This window comes from Martes martes, assembly GCF_963455335.1.
Source record: "Martes martes genome assembly, chromosome: 15".
Classification (NCBI taxonomy): Eukaryota; Metazoa; Chordata; class Mammalia; order Carnivora; family Mustelidae; genus Martes; species Martes martes.
In genome coordinates this window covers 63,706,696-63,729,509 of record NC_137903.1, presented here as the reverse complement: position 1 = coordinate 63,729,509, position 22,814 = coordinate 63,706,696, and the positions used below count along the sequence as shown (strand labels likewise).

Here is a 22,814-nt window from a genome sequence, read left to right as displayed (position 1 = left end):
AGGTTAATTTGCCCAAGGCCATACAGTGAGCAAGTGGTCAAGCCCAAATTTGACTGGAGACTGTCTGCCTCAAAGGCCATGCCCTTGACCACTAACTCTACCAATATTTGACATTTCCCAGGTACCATCTGTGTGCCCGCTCTCCGTGAACTCTCTAAGAGTAGGGACTGCCATTCATCTACTTCTCTCCTGCAATGGCATAATGCCAGGTATTTAGAAATTGCTTAATAAATGTCTGTATAGTAAATAAGTGGGTGCGTGAATGGAATAAATAAATAGAAAAATGAAATAAGCAAACTTGACCTTACGGAAGGGTAGGGATTGGGTTAAAAATGAATGAAATCTTTTCTTTGCCATGCCAAATTATTAGAGGTATATAACCAGATACTTGTCAAGCTATAAGTAAAACAGGACAATGAATACATGAAGTTGGGAATTAGACCTAAATATACATAGGAATTTATTAAATGAAAAATCAGCATTTTGAAATTATTGTGGAAACATGGATTTAAAAAATGATCTGGGGATACTGGTTAACCATCTAGAAAAAAATGCAGTCTGAATTCACGTCACACTGTCACCAGGATGCAATTTAGATGGATCAAAATTAAAATATAAAAAACCGAAATTCTAGAAGTCTGAGAAGATTTATTTATTTTAGAGAGAGAGCGTGTGAGCGGGAGGGCCAGAGGGAGAGGGAGAATCAAGTAGACTCCACGCTGAGTGCGAGCCTGGCACGGGGATCAAGCTAATGACCCTGAGATCACGACCTGAGCCAAAACCAAGAGTCAGACGCTTAACCAACTGGACCACTCAGCGGCCCCAGCAAGTATATATTTGTATCTCAATGTGTGGAAGGCATTTATTAATGCAATATAAAGCCCCAAAACATAAAAGATGGATAAATCTGAACAACATAAAAGTAAAAAATTTCAGCATGGCAAAAGCCACAATTAATCAAGATGACAGACGTACAAAAAAGATGGGCTAAAATATTTGCAACTCATACCATAAAGGGCTTCTAAAAGTGAAGGTTAAAAACAATTCAAAAGCATAGTGGACAAAGAACAAGAATGCTTAGTTAATAAAAAGGGAAATACATAATTGCTTTTAAGCATACAAAATATCCTCAGCCTCATAATAAGAGAAATGGGATTTCAATCATACCGCACTACCATGGTTACCTATCACACTGACAAAGAGCCAAGTTTGATAAACATACTGCAGGGTGAGCGTATGGGGAAATGGGCACACTTTTGGACTCACACATTTGCAGAACAACAGATGAACACGGATATTCATTGCAGCTTTTGTAACAGCAAAAGATAAGAAGACATGAATGAAAAAAAAGAGAGAGAAGCCATTAATGAACAGGGATAAGCCACACCCATGCAATGGTGTGTTGCTACAAGCACATGTAGATACAATCACCTGTGAAAATGCAGGGGGAGACTCGAAAGAATAATGTGGAATGAGTTCCAAGATCCATCAAGTACAAAGAAAGAAGGTGCAGATGGTATGCTACTATTTCTATTATTTTTTTCTGAGAGATTAAAGAATATATGAATGTATACATATCTGGTATGCTTCGATGGGTGTAAAAGATGGAGGAAGCATACCCAAGATACTGGCAATACTGGTTGCTTCTGGAAAAAAACAATGAGTCCATGGGAGCAGTGGTGTGATGCAGGTCATGCACACAGATGACTGCAAACCCTTTCTATCTTTTGTATTTGTACAGAAAGAACCTATTCCAGATAACTGTAGCAATATTTAAAAGAATGCCTTTTTGTCCTCAATTTGGGGGAAAAAATATACATACACTGCTTTACTACAAGATGAAAAATGTTAGGTGTCCTGATGAAATTGTCCAGAGATTAAATTGTGTTCTGTTGGCTAAAAAGAGCTGGTAGAAATTTAACAGGAGTATGCTTGTATTTTATTTACATATGCCCAAATGGAACTGGAATGACTATGCCTATTTCAATGTTTAGGTCATGTTCAGCAGCACTTTGGCCCCCAATGAGTTTTCTTCTGGTTAAAAGCAGGTGCCTGAAAATTCGAAGAATTGCCCAAGAGCACGGAGTGCATGTAGTTCAAGCCAAGGGCCTGATGTTACTAAAGGCTTTTTAAGTGCTCATCACCCTCCTTTGTGACCTGTTCTGGCAGTAAAATAATTGTGTTGAACACCATTGTGTGCCAGTGCGAGACAGAAGATGGTCGTTATTTTTAGCAAATTCTAGTAAAAATGGTAGATGGTCTTTGGACTCTGCTGGCAGATTTGCCTCTGAGCTCCTGGGAAGCCAAATCTATTCAAATTGCCATCCTTGTCTATCATCTCAAATGGAGAAATGGACTTTCTAGGTTCCTCAAACCGAGATGCGGTGGGTGAATAAATTCCCAGGGTGGCACCCAACTGGGGCTGATAGAAAGTTTGGGGTTTGTTTTACTTCTTAAAGCCAAGGAAAGACACAAAGTCTCAGCTCGGCAGCTGACACAGACACCTAATTCACTGATGTATCACATAAGGCACTTGCGCCTCCATGTTATTTTCCTTTTTTTTTTTTATGATTTTATTTATTTGAGAGAGAGAGTGTGCACAAGCAGGGGGAGTGGCAAGCGGAGAGGCGGGGGAGAAGCAGACTCCCAGCCAAGCAGAGACCCTGGGATCACAATGAGCCAAACGCAGACACTTAACCACCCCAGCCACCCAGGCGCCCCATGCCTTTATCTTCTAAAGTAGAAGCTTCGGGGCGCCTGGATGGCTCAGTCGTTAAGCAGCTGCCTTTGGCTCAGGTCATGATCCCAGGGTCCTGGCATTGAGCCCCGCATGGGGCTCCCTGCTTGGCAAGAAGCCTGCTTCTCCTTCTCCCACTCCCTCTGCTTGTGTTCTGTCTCTTGCTGTGTCTCTCTCTGTCAAAAAAATAAATAAAATCTTTAAAAAAATAAATAAGGTAGAAGTTTCACGTGACTCATTAACTTTGGCCCTTTCCGTATCAACTAGCAGAAACTGTCTTATTAAAGATTAAAATATTGTAACTTGAGACAAAGAACCTCTATCTCACTATTGCCTGAGTCACCAAAGAGCCTCTATTAAAATTTGCTTTGTACTGTCCCTTGAAATGTAATATTTGATACATGTATTTCTCTGCTTTCTCACTTTCATTCCCCAGAGGCAACCACTGTCCTGACTCCAGGCTTATAATTTCCAGCCTGTGGATTGTCTTTTCACAATCTCTGTAGTTTGTCCTTGTTTTAATGAACCCAGGTTCTTCAGTGTAGTCACTTGTATCGGTATTTTTTTATAGTGAACTCTTTCTGTTCAAAAAACCCTCAAGACCTCAAAGTCAGATGTGATTCGTCTTCCAAAACTTGACATTTCTCTTCATATTTAAATCCTTAGACCAAGTGGAATTACGTTTTTGAATAAAGTAGGGAAGGGGTCTAATTTCAGTTGTTTTCCCTTTATGCATTTATCAATTTTTTTTCTAAATAAACAATCAGCTAAGTGGACAATTTTCTAAGTAGTCCCATTGGTCTGAAAGGTCACTCCTGTCATACATCGGTTCCACAAATGCATGGGTTTTTAAATTCTGTTCCATTTGTTAATTTGCCTATCCTTATTGCAGTATCTCACAATCTTAATTATCATCATAATAAGCTCTATAATAAATTGAAGATCTGGCAGAGCAAGTCCCATCTTCCCAAGCACATCATTCTTCCGCAGGAGTGTCCCTAGCTTCCTCCTCTATTCTTCCCAGAGCTGACTTACGAAGTCTCACAAAAAGAAGGTTGGGATTTTAACTGAGATTGCATTTCATCTATAGATGAGTTCAGGGAGAACTGAAATCTTTATATTTTTTGATAGCTAAAAAACTGATCTATACAGAGAAAACCTATCTATAGAAAGACTCAATATTAAAGAATTCTCTGTATAAGACTTTGTTTTCCACTAAAGCTGTAAAATTTTCTACATATGGGCCTCATACATTTTTTTTTAGTCAGATTTATTCCTTAGGTACCTCACAGTTTTATTTTTTTGAGGGTTTTTTTTTTGGTTATTATAAATGCAGTCCTTTCTTTTTAAAAATATTTTTCCAAACTATTTGTTGCTGATGTATAGAAACGTATTTGACTTTTTATATTGATCTTACAGCCAGCCAAACTTACTATTTCTGCCTACTATCTGTAGGTCTTTTGAGATTTTCTGTAGACAACTGCATCTGTGAATAATGACAATTTATTCCTTTCCAAATCTTTTCTTTTCCTTCTTATATTGTATGTGATAGAAACTCCAGTACAATGTTGGATAGAAGCAAAACAGAGGACATTTTGTCTTATTCCTGATTTTAAAGTAGATGCTTTTAAAGTTTCTCCATTAACAATATTTGCTGTAGAATTTTTGTAGATGCTTTTCATCAGGCTAAGAAGTCCCAGTCCTATTTCTAATTTGCTTGGAATTTTTATCATGAATAGGTGTTGAATTTAGTCAAATATTTTTTCTTCATCCATTCTAATAATAACTTGGTTTTCTCCCTTTAATCTATTAATGTAATAATTGACATTTATAGATTTTCTAATGTTAAATCACTTTTGCTCTCCTGAATAAACCCAGATTGAATACAGACTACTTTTTAAAATATTGACAGATCTGGGACGCCTGGGTGGCTCAGTTGGTTGAGCAGCTGCCTTCGGCTCAGGTCATGATCCCAGCGTCCTGGGATTGAGTCCTGCATCGGGCTCCTTGCTTGGCGGGGAGCCTGCTTCTCCCTCTGCCTCTGCCTGTGCTTGCTCTCTCTCTCTCTGACAAATAAATAAATAAAATCTTTAAAAAAAAAATATTGACAGATCTATTTCTTGAAATTTAAAACTCCCAGTTAAACAATGTGGTCCTGACATTTTATTCTTTTTTTAATTTAAAAAAAATTTGTAATGTTTTTATTTAAACCCAATTAACTAACATATAGTGTATTATTATTAGTTTCAGAGATCAAGTTTAGTGATTCATCTGTTGCATATAACATCCAGAGCTCATTACATCAAGTACCCTCCTTAACGGCAATCACCGAGTTACCACATTCTCCCACCCACTACCCCCCTCTCCAGCAACCATCAGTTTGTTTCCTGTGGTTAAGAGTCTCTTCTGGTTTTGTCTTCCTCTCTGATTTCTTCTTATTTTTCCCTCTCTTCCCCTATGATCATGTTTTGTTTCTTAAATTCCACAGATGAGTAAATCATATGATATTTGTCTTTCTTGGACTGACTTATTTTGCTCAGCATAATACCCTCTACTACCACCCATGTCACAAAAATGGTAGGATTTAATTTTTTGATGGCTAAGTAATATTCCATTGTGTATATATACCACATCTTCTTTATCCATTCATCTGTCAATGAACATCTGGGCTCATTTCATAGTTTGGCTATTATGGACATTGCTGCTATAAACATTGAGGTGTAGTTTCCCCTTGTGATCACTATGTTTGCATCCTTTGGTTAAATATCTAGTAGTACAATTGCTGGGTCATAGGGTAGCTGTATTTTCCACTTCCTGAGGAACCTCCACACTGTTTTCCAGAGTTGCATTCCCACCAGTTTGCATTCCCACCAACAGTGAAGGAAGGTTCCCCTTTTTTCGCATCCCAGTCAACATCTGTCATTTCCTGACTTGTTAATTTTAGCCATTCTGACTGATGTGAGGTGGTATCTCATTGTGATTTTGATTTGTATTTCTCTGATGTTAAGTGATGCTGAGCATTTTTTCATGTGCCTGTTGGCCATTTGAATGTCTTCTTTGAGAAATGTTTGTCCATGTCTTCTGGCCCGTTCTTGACTGGAGTTTTTTTCTTTGGGTGTTGAGTTTGATGAGTTCTTTATAGATTTTGGACACTAGCCCTTTACCAGATAATACATTTGCAAATGTCTTCTCCCATTCTGTAGGTTGCCCTTTACTTTTGTCAACTGTTTCCTTTGCTGTGCAAAAGCTTTTTATCTTGATGAAGTCCGAATAGTTCACTTCTGCTTTTGTTTCCCTTGCCCCATCTAGCAAGAAGTTGCAGTGGCCGAGGTGAAGGAGGTTGTTGCCTACGTTCTCATTTAGGATTTTGATGGATTCCTCTCTTATATTTAGGTCTTTCATCCATTTTGAATTTGTGTGTGTGGTGTAAGGAAACGGTCCAGTTTCATTCTTCTGCATGTGGCTGTCCAGTTTCCCCAACACCATTTGTTGAAGAAACTGTCTTTCTTTCATTGGATATTCTTTCCTGCTTCATCAAAGATTAGTTGACTACAGAGTTGAGGGTCCATTTCTGGGTTCTCTCTTCTGTTCCATTGATCTATGTGTCTGTTTTTATCCCATTACCATCTGTCTTGATGATTACAGCTCTGTAATACAGCTTGAAGTCCGAAATTGTGATGCTTCTAGATTTGGTTTTCTGTTTCAACATTCCTTGGGCTATTCAGGGTCTTTTCTTGTTCCATACAAATTTTAGGATTACTTGCTCCAGTTCTGTGAAAACTGTTGATGGTATTTTTAAAAAAATATTTTATTTGTTTATTTAACAGAGAGAAAGAGAGAGAGAGAGAGAGAGAGAGAGATCACAAGTAGACAGAGAGGGGGGCAGAGAGACTGGGGGAAGCAGGTTCCCCGCTGAGCAGAACACCCGATGCGGGGCTCGATCCCAGGACCCTGAGATCATGACCTGAGCCGAAGGCAGAGGCTTAACCCACTGAGCCACCCAGGCACCCCTGTTGATGGTATTTTGATAGGGATTGTGATGAATGTGTAGATGCTTTGGGTAGCATAGACATTTTAAGAAGTTTGTTCTTCCAGTCCAGGAGCATGGAATGTTTTTTCATTTCTTTGTGTCTTCTTCAATTCCTTTCACAAATCTTTTATAGTTTTATAGACTTTTTTTTTTTTACCTCTTTTGTTAGGTTTATTCCTAGGTATCTCATGGCTCTTGGTACAAAGGTAAATGGGATTGATTCCTTGATTTCTATTTCTGCTGCTTCATTGTTAGTGTAAAGAAATGCGACTGACTTCTGTGCATTGATTTTATAGTCTGTGACTTTGCTAAATTCCTGTGTCCATTCTAGAAATATTTGGGTGGAATCTTTTGCGTTTTCTATACATAGTATCATGTCATCTGTAAAGAGTGAAAGTTTGACTTCTTCTTTGCCAAACTGGATGCCTTTTATTTCTTTTCATTGTTTGATTACTGAAGCTAGGACTTCAGCATTATACTATATACACAGTACTATAAACAACAGTGGTGAGAGTGGACATGCCTATTATGGTCCTGACCCTGGGGGAAGAGCTCTTAGTTTTTCTCCCATTGAGGATAATGTTAGCTATGGGTTTTTCACATATGGCTTTTATGATATTGAGGTATATTCCCTCTATCCTTACATTGTAGAGGTATTTAATCAAGAAAGGATGTATTTTGTCAAATGCTTTTTCTGCATCTATTGAGAGGATCATATGGTTTTTATCCTGTCTTTTATTAATGTGGTGTATCACATTGATTGATTTGTGATTGTTGAACCACCCCTCCAGGCCAGAAATACATCCCACTTAGTCATGGTGACTAATCCTTTTAATGTACTGTTGGATCCAATTAGCTAGTATCTTGGTGAGAAGTTTTGCATCCAGGTTCATCAGGGATCTTGGTCTCTAATTCTCCTTTTTGGTGGGGGTCTTTGTCTGGTTTTGGGATCAAGGTAATGCTGGTCTCATAGAATGAGTTTGGAAGTTTTCCTTCCCTATTTTTTGGAACAGTTTAAGAATAGTTATCTCTATTCTTTAAATTTTTGATAGAATTCTCCTGGGAGACCATCTGGTCCTGGGGGCCTTGCTTTTTGGGAGATTTTTGATTACTGATTGAATTTCTTTAATGGTTATGGCTCTGTTAAGTTTTCTATTTCTTCCTGCTTCAGTTTTGGTAGTTTATATGTTTTTAGGAATGTATCCATTTCTTCAAGATTGCCTAATTTGTTGGTCTATAGTTGCTCATAATATCCTTTATAACTGTTGGTACTTCTTTGGTGTCCTTTGTGATCTCACCTCTTTCATTTATGATTTTATTTATTTGGGTCCTTTCCCTTTTCTTTTTGATAAGTCTGGCTAGGGGGTTATTGATCTCATTAATTTTCAAAAACCAGTTCCTAGTTTTGTTGATCTGTGCTACAGTTCTTTTGAATTCTATTCCATTGATTTCTTCTCTAATTTTTATTATTTCTCTTCTCCTACTAAATGTGGGCTTTATTTTGTGTTCTTTTTCTAGCTCCTTTAGGTGTAAGGTTAGGTTGTGTATTTGAGACTTATCTAATTTTTTGAGAAAGGCTTGTATTGGTAAGTACGTCCCTCTTTGGACCAACTTTGCTGTATCCCCAAGGTTTTGAACAGTTGTGTTTTCATTTTCATTTGTTTCCATGATTTTTTTAAATTCTTAATTTCCTTGTTGACCCATTCATTCTTCAGTAGGATGCTCTTTAATCTCCATGTATTTGTGTTCCTTCCAAATTTTTACCTGTGACTGAGTTCAAGTTTTAAAGTATTATGGTCTGAAAATTACAGGGAAGAATCCCAGTCTTCTGGTACTGGTTGAGACTTGATTTGAGACCCAGTATGTGATCTATTCTGGAGAACATTCCATGTGCATTCAAGAATAATGTGTATTCTGTTGCTTTAGGATGGAATACTCTGTATATATCTGTGAAGTCCCATCTGGTCCATTGTGTCATTCAAAGCCCTTGTTTCCTTGTTGATCTTCTGCTTAGATGATCTGTCCATCGTTGTGAGTGGGGTGCTGGAAGTCTCCTGCTATTATTATATTTTCATCAATGTGTTTCTTTCATTTTGTTATTAATTGGTTTATGTAATTGGCTGCTCCCATGTTAACATAAATATTTGTAATTGTTAGATCTTCTTGTTGGATAGACCCTTTGTAATATAGTGTCTTTCTTCATGCCTGACAGTATTTGGTTTAAAATCTAATTTGTTTGATATGAGGATTGCTACCCCAGCTTTTTTTTTTTTTATGTCCATTAGCCTGATAAATTGCTTTCCACCCCCTCACGCTCAATCTGGATGTGTCTTTAGGTTCAAAATGCGTCTCTTTTAGACAACATATGAATGGGTCTTGGGTTTTGTTTTTTTTTTTAAATCAAATCTGATACCTTGTGTCTTTTGATTGGAACATTTAGCCCATTTACATTCAGAGTTAACTATTGACAGATATGAATTTAGTGCCATTGTATTCCCTGTAAAGTCCCCGTTTCTGTAGATTGACTCTGTTTCTTTCTGGTCAATGTTACTTTGAGACTCTCTCTTCACTTTAAGGGTCCTTTAAATACTTCTTGCAGGGCTGGTTTAGTGATCACAAATTCTTTTAGTTTCTATTTGTCTTGGAAGCCCTTTATCTCTCTTTCCACTCTGATTGACAGCCTTGCTGGATAAAGTATTCTTGGTTGCATGTTTTTCTCAGTTAGTATCCTGAATATATTGTGCCAGTCCTTTTTGGCCAACCAGGTCTTTGTGGATAGGTATGCTGCCAGTCTAATGTTTCTACCACTGTAGGTTAAGGAGCTCTTGCCTTGAGCTGCTTTCAGGATTTTCTCTTTATAAGGATTCTCTCTTTATCTCTATCTAAAATTTGCAAGCTTCACCATTATATATTGGTATGTTGATCTATTTTTATTGATTTTGAGGGGTGTTTTCTCTACCCTTTGACTTGAATGCTTGCTTCTTTCCCCAGGTTAGGGAAATTCTTAGTTATGATTTGCTTAAATGTATCTTCTCCCATCCAAGTACTAACCAGGCCTGACCCTGCTTATTAAATATATCTTCTGTCCCTCTTTCTTCTTCCTCTGGGACCCCAATAATTCTAATATTGTTTCATTTTATGGTATCACTGATTTCTTGAAGCTTCCCCTCAAGGTCCATTAGTTGTTTTTCTCTCTTTTCCTTATCTTCTTTCCTTTTTATTATCTTGTTTTCTATGTCACTGACTCGGTCTTCTTCCTCATTTACCCTAGCTGTTAGAGCATCTTTTTTTTTTTTTTTTTTTTACTATATCTCAGTTAAAGCATTTTTAATTTCAGGCTGATTAGATTTTATTTCTGCACTAAGATATTCTGTAGTGTCTTTTATGGTTTTATCAAGCCCAGCTATTAACTTCATTAGCATTACCCAAGCTCCAGCTCTGAAATTTTACTTACATCCATATCAATTAGATCAATGGCAGAGAGTATTACCTCTGGCTCTTTCTTTGTTGTGAATTCCTCTTTCTAGTCATTTTGCCCAGAGAAGAATGGATGAATGAGAGAATAAAATAAAAAAATCTACCACAACCCAAGCAAAATACATACTAGACAAATCCGAAGAGGTCAGAAACCAAAAAAAGAAAAAAAGGGGGGAGAAAGAATATAATCTCCCAGGTGGACAAAACAGGGTGATCCACTTGGTCCTGGGTGTATTTTGGTCTGTTTGTTAGAAGAGAGTAAATCCCAAAATTGTAAAGAAACCAAACATATATATACAACAATAGAATTGAATACAGTTAAAGGAAGCCAAAATGAAGAATATATCTATAAAATGTAAATGTAAAAATGAAAGTTAAAAATTTAAAACAAAGAGTTGATAAAATAAGAAACCTGTTGAAAAGGGAAAAAAAAAGAAAATTTTAAACTGAAAGATAAAAGAATCATGAGAATAAACCCCTCAAATTCTGTATACTATTTTCCCCTAGCACTGGAGTTTTGCAGTTTTATGTGCTCTGTAAACTTGGTATTTGCCTGATGTTCCAGGTGGTCTTCTGGGGGAGGGGCCGCTGTATTGATTCTCCAGTGTCTTTGAGACACATCTTTTTTTATGCCCAGGGCATAGTTGAACCACACCTCGCCAGGGGGATACACTCAGTGTAAGCTGCTTTGGTTTCCTCTACATGGTTTTTGTTCGTTCCCTAAAGGTTTTCTGCACTGCTTTAGAAGACGGAAATAAAAATGGCCATGATCTGTTCTCCAGCCCTGGAGCTGAAAGACCCTCTCTTCAGTAAACATCAGGGAAAAGCAGTCTTCACTTTTGTGTGCACCAAACTCTGCAAACTCCTGTGGTGCACACCCACACCTATCCTCCGAGGAGAAGGATGAGGGTCACTATGGTCTGCCACTTGCAGGGCCCCTGGACTGAGAGCAGTCACCACCCCTCCTGGATTTAAGGTGGAGGGCCCCCGCATGGAGAATGGTCACCCATTGTGCTGCTGTTTATGGTTTTGTGGCAAACTGGGCTGACAGCTCATTCCCTGGCTCACTGACCATAGCCAGTTTCCCCACTCTGATGCTTGAGATCTCTGGTGGTTTAGGCACCTCTGTTCTTTCTCTGACTTGGGTAGATCCTGAGATGACACTGTCCCACCTAGGATTCTGCCCTACTTCACCACCTGAGCACTTTCCAGGCAAGGACATCTCTCACTAGAACAGACTTCTAAAAGTTCTGATTTTGTGTTCTGGGGCTGTATCACTTTCTGGTAGCAGGCTTAAGAAGGCTCCTTCCCCCTACTATTTATCTTCCAATATATCCCCTCTGATTCAATTCTCCACACCGCCTATCAAGCAAAAAGTGGTCGCTTTTCTATTTGTAGAATTCCAGCAATTCTTTTCCTATATCTTAGGTTGAGTTCATAGGCGTTCAGAGTGATTTGATAGTTATCTAGCTAAATTCAAAGTACCCAATGAAATGAGGTTCCCTAATCTTCCACCATCTTGTCTCCTACCCTAGAACTATATTGTTATATAGAATAGTGGAGAAAGAAAAGGACTTGGTTACTTGAAATTGAAACTTATTTTGCAGTTTTGTCCTTTACCACTTTTTGAAAAAAAGTCCATGTGTTTTTAAAATGAATGTAGTCAACAGACTACTAATTTGAGTTTGTTAATAATATTTCTAAATAGACTATGTTTACTAATTTCTAGTATGCTTATCAATAAAAGTCTTGTATTTAAAACTTTCAGTGAGATGTCTATTTCTCCTTATGCTCTACTGCCTTCTACTTTGCAGTTGTTAAAACTATTGTATTAGTTGCATATAAGAAAAAAATCATTGAACAAAGAAATATTAAAAAAAAGTCTAATGGAATGATTTTTAACCTAAACATTCTTTTGTTTGATGTTAATAGGACGGATTTCAAGCAAGTTTTTGTCTGGTACATATATATTTTTTATCCTTTTATTTTTCATTTTTTTCCTGTCAAATTTGCTGCCAGTATATTTATAAACAGTATATAACTGGGTTTTTAAAAATCCAATCTGCAAACTTATGACTGGCTAGTCCATTTACATTTATTATAGCTATTAACATACTGCACTGAATTGTATCGTTTTACGTTGTAATTTCTATTCTCCTTGTTTCTCAACTCTATTCTCTTTTTTCTTTTAGAAGGAAATTTATAGCATTCAGTGCATATATTGGAAAAAGAAAGAACTAAAGTCAATAATCTAAACTTCCACTTTAGGTAACTAGAAAAAGAAAAGTTAAATCCAAAGTAAACAGAAGAAAACAAAAGTAGAGCAGAAATCAATGAAACTAGGAACAGTAAAGAAAATCAGCAAACCACAAGCTAGTTCTTTGAAAACATCAATAAAATTTATAAGGCTATAGTCAGATCAAAATAAAAAGAGAGAAGACACAAATTACTTCTATCAGAAATGAAAGAGGAGACATTGCCGCAGATCCCACTAAAAGGATAATAAACATTAAAAGAATAATAAATGAATTTATGAACAACCCTACACAAATTTGATAACTTAGATGAAATGGACTAATTCCTTGAAAGACACAATCGCCAAAACTCACAGGAGAAGAAATAGACAATCTGAATTAGCCTGTATCTATTAAAAGAAATTGAAACATAATAACCTTCCAAAAGAGAAAGCACCAGGCAGATTTATTTACTAGAGAATTTTAACAAACACTTAAGAAACTGCACCAATTCTCTACAATTTCCAGAAAACAGAGTCAGAGGGAATGCTGCTTAATTCAGTCTTTGCAGCCAGCATTAGCCTAATACCAAAACCAGCTATAGACATTACAGGAAAACTACAAAGCAGTATCTCTCACAGACATAGATGTAAAAATACTAGTAAATAAAATACTAGCAAATAAAATCTAATATTGTCTAGAAAGAATTATGCATCAGAACCAAGTGGGATTCATCTCAGGTTTGCAAGGCTTGTTCAACATTTGAAAATAAATTAATGTCATCTATCACACAACAGGTTAATGAAGAAAAACCACTTGATCATATCAAGAGATACAGAAAAACAAATGAGTAAACTGTGGGGAAAAAGAGAGAGAAATCTAGAAACAGACTCTTAATGACAGCGAACAAACTGATGGTTACCAGAGGGGTGGTTCGTGGGGGGATGGGTAAAACAGGTGAGGAGGATTGTAACTACACTTACCTTGATGAGCACTAACATACAGAAGTGTTGAATCACTACATTGTACACCTGAAACTAAAATAACACTGTTAACTATACTGAATTAAAATTTTAAACAATTTTAAAAAAGAGTATCTACCAAAAACTTTCAGCTAATGTCACACGTACTGGTGAGAAATTCAAACGTTTCCTACAAAGATTAGAAAAAAGCAAGATGTCTCCTCTTACCACCGCTTTTCAAAATTGTACCAGGAGTCCTTGCTGATACAGTAATATATGAAAAGGAAATAAAAGGTACACAGATTGGGATGGAAGAAATAAAACTGTCTCTGCTCGCAGATGATATGATCATCTATGTAGAAAAGTCAAAGATTAAAAAGCTCCTGGAACTAATAAGCAATGATAGAACATACATATTAATTTATTAATTAAAGATTAATATTAAAAAGTCAATACTTTCCTATATACCAGCAACAAACAAGGGAAATTCTAAATAAAAACATTACCAGCAGAGCACAGAGAATCTTTCTATAATGATGGATACATGTCACCAAGCATTTATCCAAACCTACAAAACATACACCACCAGGAGTGAACCCTCAGGTAAACTATGGACTTTGGGTGAATACAGTGTCTTAATTGTAACAAGTGTACTGTTCTGGTAGGGGATGTTCATAATGGGGAAAGCTATGCATATGTGGGGGCAGGGGACATATAGATCTCTGTAGCTTCCTTTAAACTTTGCTGTGAATCTAAAACTCCTCTAACAAAATACATTCTTTAAATACTTTATAAAAATTATTTCCATTAGCAACCCCTAAACGTGAAATACTTAGTTATAAGTCTAACAAAATATATATTAGATCTATATGAATAAAACTATAAAACTAATGAAAGACAACAAAGAAGAATTAATGGAGAGATATCCCATGTTCTTAGACAGGAAGACTCAATATTGTCAAGATGTCAGTTCTTCCCAAGTTGATCTACAGATTTGATACAATTTCAATCAAAATCCCAGCAAGTTATTTTGTGAATATTAACAAGCCAGTTTTAAAGTATACACATGGGAAGCTGAAAGATCCAGTACAACCAACTCAACATTGAAGAACACGGTCAAAGGACTACTTCGAGACTTTCTATAAAGCAACAGTAATCAAGACAGCATACTACTGAAACAGACAACAGATCAGTGGAACAGAACAGACCCACCTAAATATGGTTAAATTATTTTTGACAAAAAAGGTAATACGGTAGATAAAAGATGGTCTTTTCAAAACGGTGTTGGAACAACTAAACATTCACATGCAAAAATAATGAATCTGTCACAGAACTTATATTCTTCACATTTAACTCAAGCTGGATTATAAACTTAAATGTACAACACAAAACTATAAAGCTCCTAGAAGATGAGAAATCTAGATGACCTTGAATATGGAAATGAGTTTTATAGAAATCAATGATAAGCTGGACTTCATTAAAAATTCTGTTCTGGGGGCACCTGGGTGGCTCAGTGGGTTAAAGCCTCTGCCTTCGGCTCAGGTCATGATCCCAGGGTCCTGAGATCGAGCCCCACATCGGGCTCTCTGCTCGGCGGGGAGCCTGCTTCTCCCTCTCTCTCTGCCTGCCTCTCTGCCTACTTGTGATCTCTGTCAAATAAATAAGTAAAATCTTTAAAAAAAAAATTCTGTTCTGGGGCGCCCAGGTGGCTCAGAGGGTTAAACCTCTGCCTTTGGCTCAGGTCATGGTCTCAGGGTCCTGGGATCAAGCCCTGCGTCGGGCTCTCTGCTCAACAGGGAGCCTGCTTCCTCCTCTCTCTCTGCCTGCCTCTCTTCCTACTTGTTATCTCTCTCTCTCTGTGTCAAATAAATAAAGTCTTAAAAAAAAATTCTGTTCTGCAAAACACAATATAAAGAAAATGAAAAGCTACAGACTGCAAAAAAGTATTTGTGAAAGACACGTGATACATAACTTATCTAAATTGTATAAAGAGCTTCTAAAACCTAAAAAAATGAACCACCCAATTAAAAAATGGACAAAAGAACTTAAAAGACATCATAGCCATTTTTATTTTTTTTAAGATTCTATTTATTTATTTGAGAGAGAGTGAGAGAGATCACAAGCCAGAGGGAGAGACAGAGGAAGGAGAAGCAGACTCCCCGCCAAGCAAGGAGCCTGATGTAGGGCTCGATCCCAGGACCCTGGGATTATGACCTGAGCCAAAGGCAGATGCTCAACTGACTGAGCCACCCAACACCATACCAGTTTTTAAATTAGGATGTCCATTTACTGTTGCGTAAGAGTTATTTATATATTCTGGATTCCAGACCCTTATCAGATAAATGATTTCCAAATATTTTCTCCCATTCCTGTGGGCTGTCTTTTGACTTTGATAGTTGTCTTTTAATGTAAAGAGACACTTCTACTGGGCTTAATTTTGATGATGTCCAATTTACCTATTTTTCTCTTTTGTTGCTTTTACATTTGCTATCTTAAGAAACCAACGCCCCATAAAATGTCATGATTTACTTATACTTCCTTTTAAAAGGTGTATAGTTCTAGTTCTTAAAGTTTTTCAACCATTTTGAGCTAATTTTCATAAATGGTAGGGTCCAAATTCATTCTTTTGAAGGTGAATATCCAATTGTCCTAGCACCATTTGTTGAAAGACAATTCTTTTTTCCCCGTTGAATGGTCTTGACACAAATGTCAAATCAATTGTCCGTAAATAGGAGATTTATTTCTGGATTCTCAATTCTAGTCCATTAATCCATGTATCTTAGCACTTTTAGTAACAGGTTAATCATTTATTACATCCATGAAACAAAGTTCCTTGAAGGCAGGGGAAACATCCTTATTCACTGTAGTATTTTTTACTCAGCACTTAGCAGACCCTCAAAACATGCTCATTAAACAAATGAAACAAATCATTTACATCTGCAGTCCACAGGAAAGGTGGGCTTCTTTCCTCATACAGTACTTTACCATTGGATGTGGATTTGGGATTTTGGCATTCCTTCTCCATTATTTGCAATGGGAATTTTTTCTTAAAGTTTCAGGTGTACAATTTACTGATTCAACACTTACTTACGACACTCAGTGCTCCTCACAAGTGCACTCCTTAATCCCCAACACTTATTTTTTAACCCATCCCTCTATCCCCTCCCCTCTGGTGCCATCAGTTATTTTCTCTATATAGAGTTAAGCGTCTGTTTCTTGGTTTGCCTTTTTTCCCCTCTATGATCATTTGTTTCTCAAAATCCACACGAGTGAAATCATATGGTATTTGTCTTTCTTTTGCTTATTTCGCTAGCATAATACTTTCCAGCTCCATCCATGTCATTGCAAATACAAGTATTTCATTCTTTCTTAGGGCTAATATTCCACTTTGTGTGTGGGGTGTATGTGTGTGTGTGTGTGTGTGTGTGTGTGTAAGTAGACATTTACTGAACATCTTGTACAGCAGTATGGGCATCCTAAAGTTGGCAACTGAGGAAAAGATAGGTCATGAACTCAAACAGCGACAATTAAAAGCTCTAAGTGCTGTCAGAGAACACAAAGAAAATGGCCCTGAAGATGGCGGAGAAACCACTTTCAACCAGGATTGCTAGGAGTATCCCCCACACTCATAGTCTTCTTGAAGGGTAATTAATAACTCAAATTTGCTGCCAGAAGAATTTTTTTGGGGAAAAAAGACAGGAATTTGAATTTTACTAATATGGTTTGGAGGTTGATTAGCTCTCAAGAGAAAGAACAGCTATTCTTCTAAAGTAAATTCCTGGGACCCATTGCTTTGGTTTATCTGACACATATACCTCAAAAGTATAACATTTCCTATAAAATTTTAAAAATATAAGTTTTAGATTAACACAGGATTAAATTCAGATGGCACAAGACTTAGGCACCTAAATCCGTGGATCAGAGTTATAATTTTAGTCCTTTCCTTCCCTTCCTCAGCCAACCCTATTATTGTTATGCTGATTCTTCCCCCCACGAAGGATAAGAGGTGGGGGGTGGGAAGGAGGGGCAGAGAAAGAGAGAGAATCTTAAACAAGCTCCACACCCAGCATGGGAGCCGAAGGTAGGACTTGATCTCACAACCCTGAGATCATGACCTAAGCCAAAAATCAAGAGTGGGACACACCTGACAGAGCCACCCGGGCGCCCTTCCATCATGCTCATTTTGAAGAAAGATGTGTGTTCAAAGTTTGGATGTAAGATTTTTTTTTTAAATCTGCCAGTAGAAAATGTAATATAAACTTACATTGTGTGAGCTGTTTCTTATTCAAAGATCTGTTACCAAAAATAGATGAAAAGGAAGTAGAAGACAGTGCCATATATAAGAAACAGTCTTTGGAGTCAGTTAACAGTTTCTCCTGAATATGACCTGAATCTCTGAGCTTGTGTGTGCGTATGTGTGTGTGTGCACGCGTGTGTGTGTAAAATGGAAGTAATCTCCTTCCTCAGAGTGGTTATAAGGATTTCACAAGAGGATATATATGTCCATAAAGTAGGTACTCATTAAGGTTCCAACATTTCATAATGGGAAGAAAAAGATTAACACCTTATTTAAAAACCCTTTCCTTTCAATACCTTTATTGTAAAGGGAAAGATTATCAAAATATTCCCAAAAGCACACTCTGAAATGCCAGTTTTGTTCTTAAAGGACTCAAAACTTTAATGGTGTTCACATCATACAGTCAGGAAGTAGAACCACCCCTCGGAAAAGGAAAAAAAAAGCAAATATGCCAAGATCTTCTCCAGCCACAATTATTTTTACTATGAAACAGAAATTCCTTACAAATTAAGTAGTTTTTACAGTGGTGACACTTATCATTGATGTGATCTGTTTAATACGACTGTAGTCAGAAGGGAAGTTGGGCCTGTTATTTTTCCAGAAATTGAAAAAGTACCATCATTAAGATAAGGAAGAGAAAGATTTGTATCCATCTTTTTGGGACATGTAAGGCGAGAGTGCAGTCTCACAGTTGGAGAATCTGTGGATATTGCTGGAGGAATTGGAGATGCTCTCTAGCAAGCGGGTAATCCCTCTTCCCCGAACACTGCTGTTTTGGCCAGAAATTCTCACCCCAGATGGATAGTCACCTAAGGATATTGGAAATACAAGAAGAGAAATGTAGCAATTTTAAGGTTTTATTATATAGAGATCCCTTGATTGACTCTTATTCCACTGTAGACCTTTCATGAACAGGACAGAGATTCTTAGGAAAAGAAAACAGATGCTCAGAGTAAAGGCAAAAGGTTGAACAAGAATATTTTTATTTTAGCCACAGAAACCTTAATTGAAGTTCTTCAGGCACCACTTGAAAGTTCATGTCCCTAGGTTTTAAATTTTCTTGTCTGCCCAAAGACATCACAAAACTATAAAACTATAACTGCTACTGGACGCCTGAGTGGCTCAGTTGGTTGAGCGACTGGCTTCAGCTCAGGCCATGATCCTGGAGTCCCGTGATCAAGTCCTGCATCAGGCTTCCTGCTGAGTGGGGAGGCTGCTTCTCCCTCGGACCCTCCCCACCTCTCATTCTCTCTCTCAAATAAATAAAATCTTAAAAAAAAAACAACTATAACTGCTACAAGAATAATATGCTTTATTTTAAATGCCTTGAACAAAAGTCTGGAGGCTAAGTTAAATTATGTTAAAGTGATACAAAAATGTACATATCCAAATTGTTTCAGGTGCTAAAAATGCCAAATTAAGCTCTCAATTCAACAAGATTCTGTGTCTTAAAGCTAATTTAGAGCATCTGTTTAAGTATCATACTGTACCCTACACTTGCTGAGGCTCATTCTTAGGAAACAGAAGATGCTTACCAGTGGGTGTGTTTGGTCTTTGTTCCTGATTAGAAGGGCTGAAATGAGAAAATCCTGGACTCTCAACCTTTAGCTTCTATAAGTAACAAAGAAAAATACAAGTGGAGAAAGGTTTATTTCTTATCAATTATTGGATCATCTACTTCAATTTCAAAGTATTCTTTATAAATACCAATTAACACCCATTTTTCCAATGTGTAATCACCTTTTGAAGAGTACTGCTGTACAGGGAAGCAGAAGGCAGTGTTTGGAGGGGAATTACAGGATCAGGAGAGGGTTATTTTTAAAGATGAGATTATAGCATGTTTCCTGATAAGAAGGATTCAGAACTGAGAGAAACCTGATGATGTAAGAAAGAGAAGTAAATTGTTGGAGCTGTATCTTTGAGCAGGTAAGAGAATAAGATCTATAACATAAACTGAAGGACTGGTCTTAGCAGGAGCACAGACAATACATGCATTAAAGCAGGAGTCAAAGCAGAGTACATGGTAGATGCAGTAGTTGGCAAATGCAGCACATCTCTTCTGACTGCTTCTGCTTCCTCAGAGGAGGCAAGGGCATTAGGTATGTCAAACACAGATTGAAGCAACCCTCGGAGACTGGGAGAAATGGACAATTGACAGTGTTCCACTAACAGCTCTCTTGAAGTTGGCAGTAATATTTAACAAGACCAGTCAGTATAGACAGTTTCTTTTCAGCCTCATTTAGCTACATGAGTATAGGAATAGAGCAGGTGAAGAGTTAGAGTTAATCAGGGTTAGTGTTTGTCAACCAACTATTGATTCTATCAGTTTGGGGGGTTTCCTTTTCACTGTTTTATGAACCATTTTTAAATAACAATATTTTATTTATTACCTACTATGTTTCAAGGCAGAGTTCTTGGCATTTTCATACACAGTTGCATTTAATCCCACAACTACTAGCCCTTATTACTGTTCTTGTTTTACAGATAAGGAATCAGCACAGAAAGTTCAAATAATTTGCATAAAGTCACATAGCCTGTATGGAGCAGGCCTGAAATCCAATTCAGGAATTCTAACTCCAGAGTATATACTCTTCACTGCTATGCTGTTAGCAGTAGATAGAAGTCTACTAGTAAATTGCAAGGACGGAAGCTGGTAGGGAAATTAGATAGCTTTTAATCAAACCCTGAATCAGGTCTTACACGTTTTAGAGGTAGATATTTTAAATGTTTATATTATCTACATTCAGATTTTAATTTCTGAAATGAATTCTGGATATGATTTGTATAAAGACTAATTGCTAATATTAACTTTCTTAAAACATCATTAAATATAGTAGAAAATATACCAGGAAGGAATAAAATTTACGCAACGGGGTCCGACTGGACAATGGGGTCCGACTGGATTAAGAAGTGTGTGACATCCCAGGGGTGCCTGGGCGGCCCCCATCAGTGAGCAGCCAGTCGACTCTTGATTTCAGCTCAGGTTAAGATCTCAGAATCCTGGGATGGAGGCCGGCCCATCCTGGTCTGACTCGGCTCAGCCGGGTAGCTGTTCCCTCTCCCTCTGCCCCTCCCCCTGCGTGCGTGCTCTTTCTCTCAAATAAAAAAAATCTTTTTAAAAAACTGTTTGAAGTTCCATAAAAAAATCTTAAAAAAAGTTTTAGAAAAAAGAACGGAAGTCCCGATCTTTAGCTGCTGTCGAGCAGGAGCGCACTGAGCAGCACGGGTAAAGTGATCAACAGCTCCGAAGAGTCAGTTCTTTACCTGGTAACGCCCTGCATCCAATACAACCATTTTGGGTGTCACACTGTTGCTGGCCTCATAATCCTGAAGCGGTACGTGAGTCTCCGTAAGCTGGATTCCAAAGAGAGTGGCTAGAGAATTACTGATGCAGTACCTTCAAAAGGAAATAAAAGCTCATGATCAGAACCTGACCTAATTCATTCTAAAATGATTCATATTTTAACAATTTCTAATATAAAGAAAAAGCAAGTGAGATATACAGTTCTAAGTTGGGGAAAAAAGAAATTGAGAGATTTGGAGAAGACATGGGGCTGGGTAGCAGGACACCCCATAAAGCGGCCGTTACTGGTAAGCAATACGCTGAGTACCACATAAAATTTCAGGTTCATTACAAGGGAATAGGATTAAAAGTAAAGATGACCAGAATTCCCAAATGTTTAAGGCAGGTAAAGGGCAGAAACTGAAATTAGGCTACAACTTTAAAGCATTTATTTATCTCAGAACCAACTGTAACCAGCCATGTGAAGGGACCACCAAAGCACCCAAAGATCTCAGGCTCCAGGTACTTTCACTACAAAAAGAGAAAAGTATCTATATTTTTTGAGCACTTTAAGAAGGAAATGCTGTTGTTCATGATATTAGGGAAATTCATGTCCTACAAAGAAAATTTTCACTAAGTGCTTCTGAAGGTTCACCCAATTTACTCAGGTGGGAATTATACCAAGCAAGTATGACATGGACAAAATAAAAGTAACGTGAAGTTAAAAACAAACAAAAAAACAACAAAACAAACAAAAAACCCAAGAAAACCAACCCTTTGTCTTAGAAGGGAATTACGGAAATAGAGGTCAACAGTATTTAACCCTGTTTGCAAAGGCAACAGCAAGCAAAATGGCAAAGCACTCAATGCAGAACAGAGCATTTCGATGAAATGCCTTTCTCCAACTTACGCAATTTTCTTGCAAACAGCTAAAGCACAGAAGAGAATATCGTTTTCTTCATGCCACTTGCACCTGTACAGAAAAAGGATTTTAATATCCTTAATGGCAGCAGCACTGCTTGAAGATTTTTATATGCCAGATTTCTAACTTCCCTAGTTAAAATCATTTAAGAAAAACTGACAGTTACTCAAAAATTAAGGTTTTTCATTTAACAAACAAAAAATAGATTTTTAGAAAAGATTTTTTTAAAATGTTATCTCCTCTGATGCAAATTCATGATGCTATGCAAACCATACATAACTGGAACAGGTAAATTCTACCTTGAAATAAAATGAGCATCTTAACACATAGAGACGCATTAACAACTACGGTTAATGTGAAGTTGTCTGACAACTGTTTACTGGTGCACACTCTTTACCAGGTACTGTTCTTGGCACCGGGAATGCAGTATTGAATGAAACATGGGCTCATGGGTGTGGAGCCTAGTTTTAAAAAAGAGGAAGGAGGAGGAGGAAGAAGGAGGAAGAAGAAGGAAGAAGGAGAAGAAAAAGAGTGAAACACAAACTCTTGCCCACACAAAACTTACTTTCTAGTAAGGAAGACAGATCAAAAAAGATGCAGGCATAATACTCAGTAAATTAGATAAAGACAAGTTCTAAGGAGGAAAAAAATATGAAATGTTGGAGAGGTGACATTTTAGATAAGGCAGCCAGGAGAGGGACCACTGAGAAGCTGACGTTTGAGTGGGGATCTCTCAGAAGGTTAATAATTGAGAGGAACTAACAAATAGCATATTTTTCAATGAAAATCAGTATAAACCTGTATCTTTTCACTGAGTACAGTGTATTGAGACTCAGAAGAATACTACCCGCATAATTCAAAGCTTGCCTGAA

General features: G+C 37.4%; 1 protein-coding gene across 3 annotated transcripts in view; it reads right to left on the bottom strand.

Annotated features, from left to right (window-relative positions):
* Positions 1-18,358: 18,358 nt before the first annotated feature.
* The window catches only part of MAEL (maelstrom spermatogenic transposon silencer), a gene marked incomplete at both ends in the record, with an annotated part of 36,794 nt that continues 32,338 nt past the window's right edge, over positions 18,359-22,814 (bottom strand). For all 3 annotated transcript variants that reach the window (XM_080824989.1, XM_080824990.1, XM_080824991.1), the window contains 4 exons: positions 18,359-18,546; positions 19,273-19,348; positions 21,002-21,134; positions 21,931-21,993. In XM_080824989.1, the coding sequence (XP_080681115.1) occupies positions 18,359-18,546; positions 19,273-19,348; positions 21,002-21,134; positions 21,931-21,993 (460 nt within the window). The remainder of the gene's footprint in view (positions 18,547-19,272; positions 19,349-21,001; positions 21,135-21,930; positions 21,994-22,814) is intronic.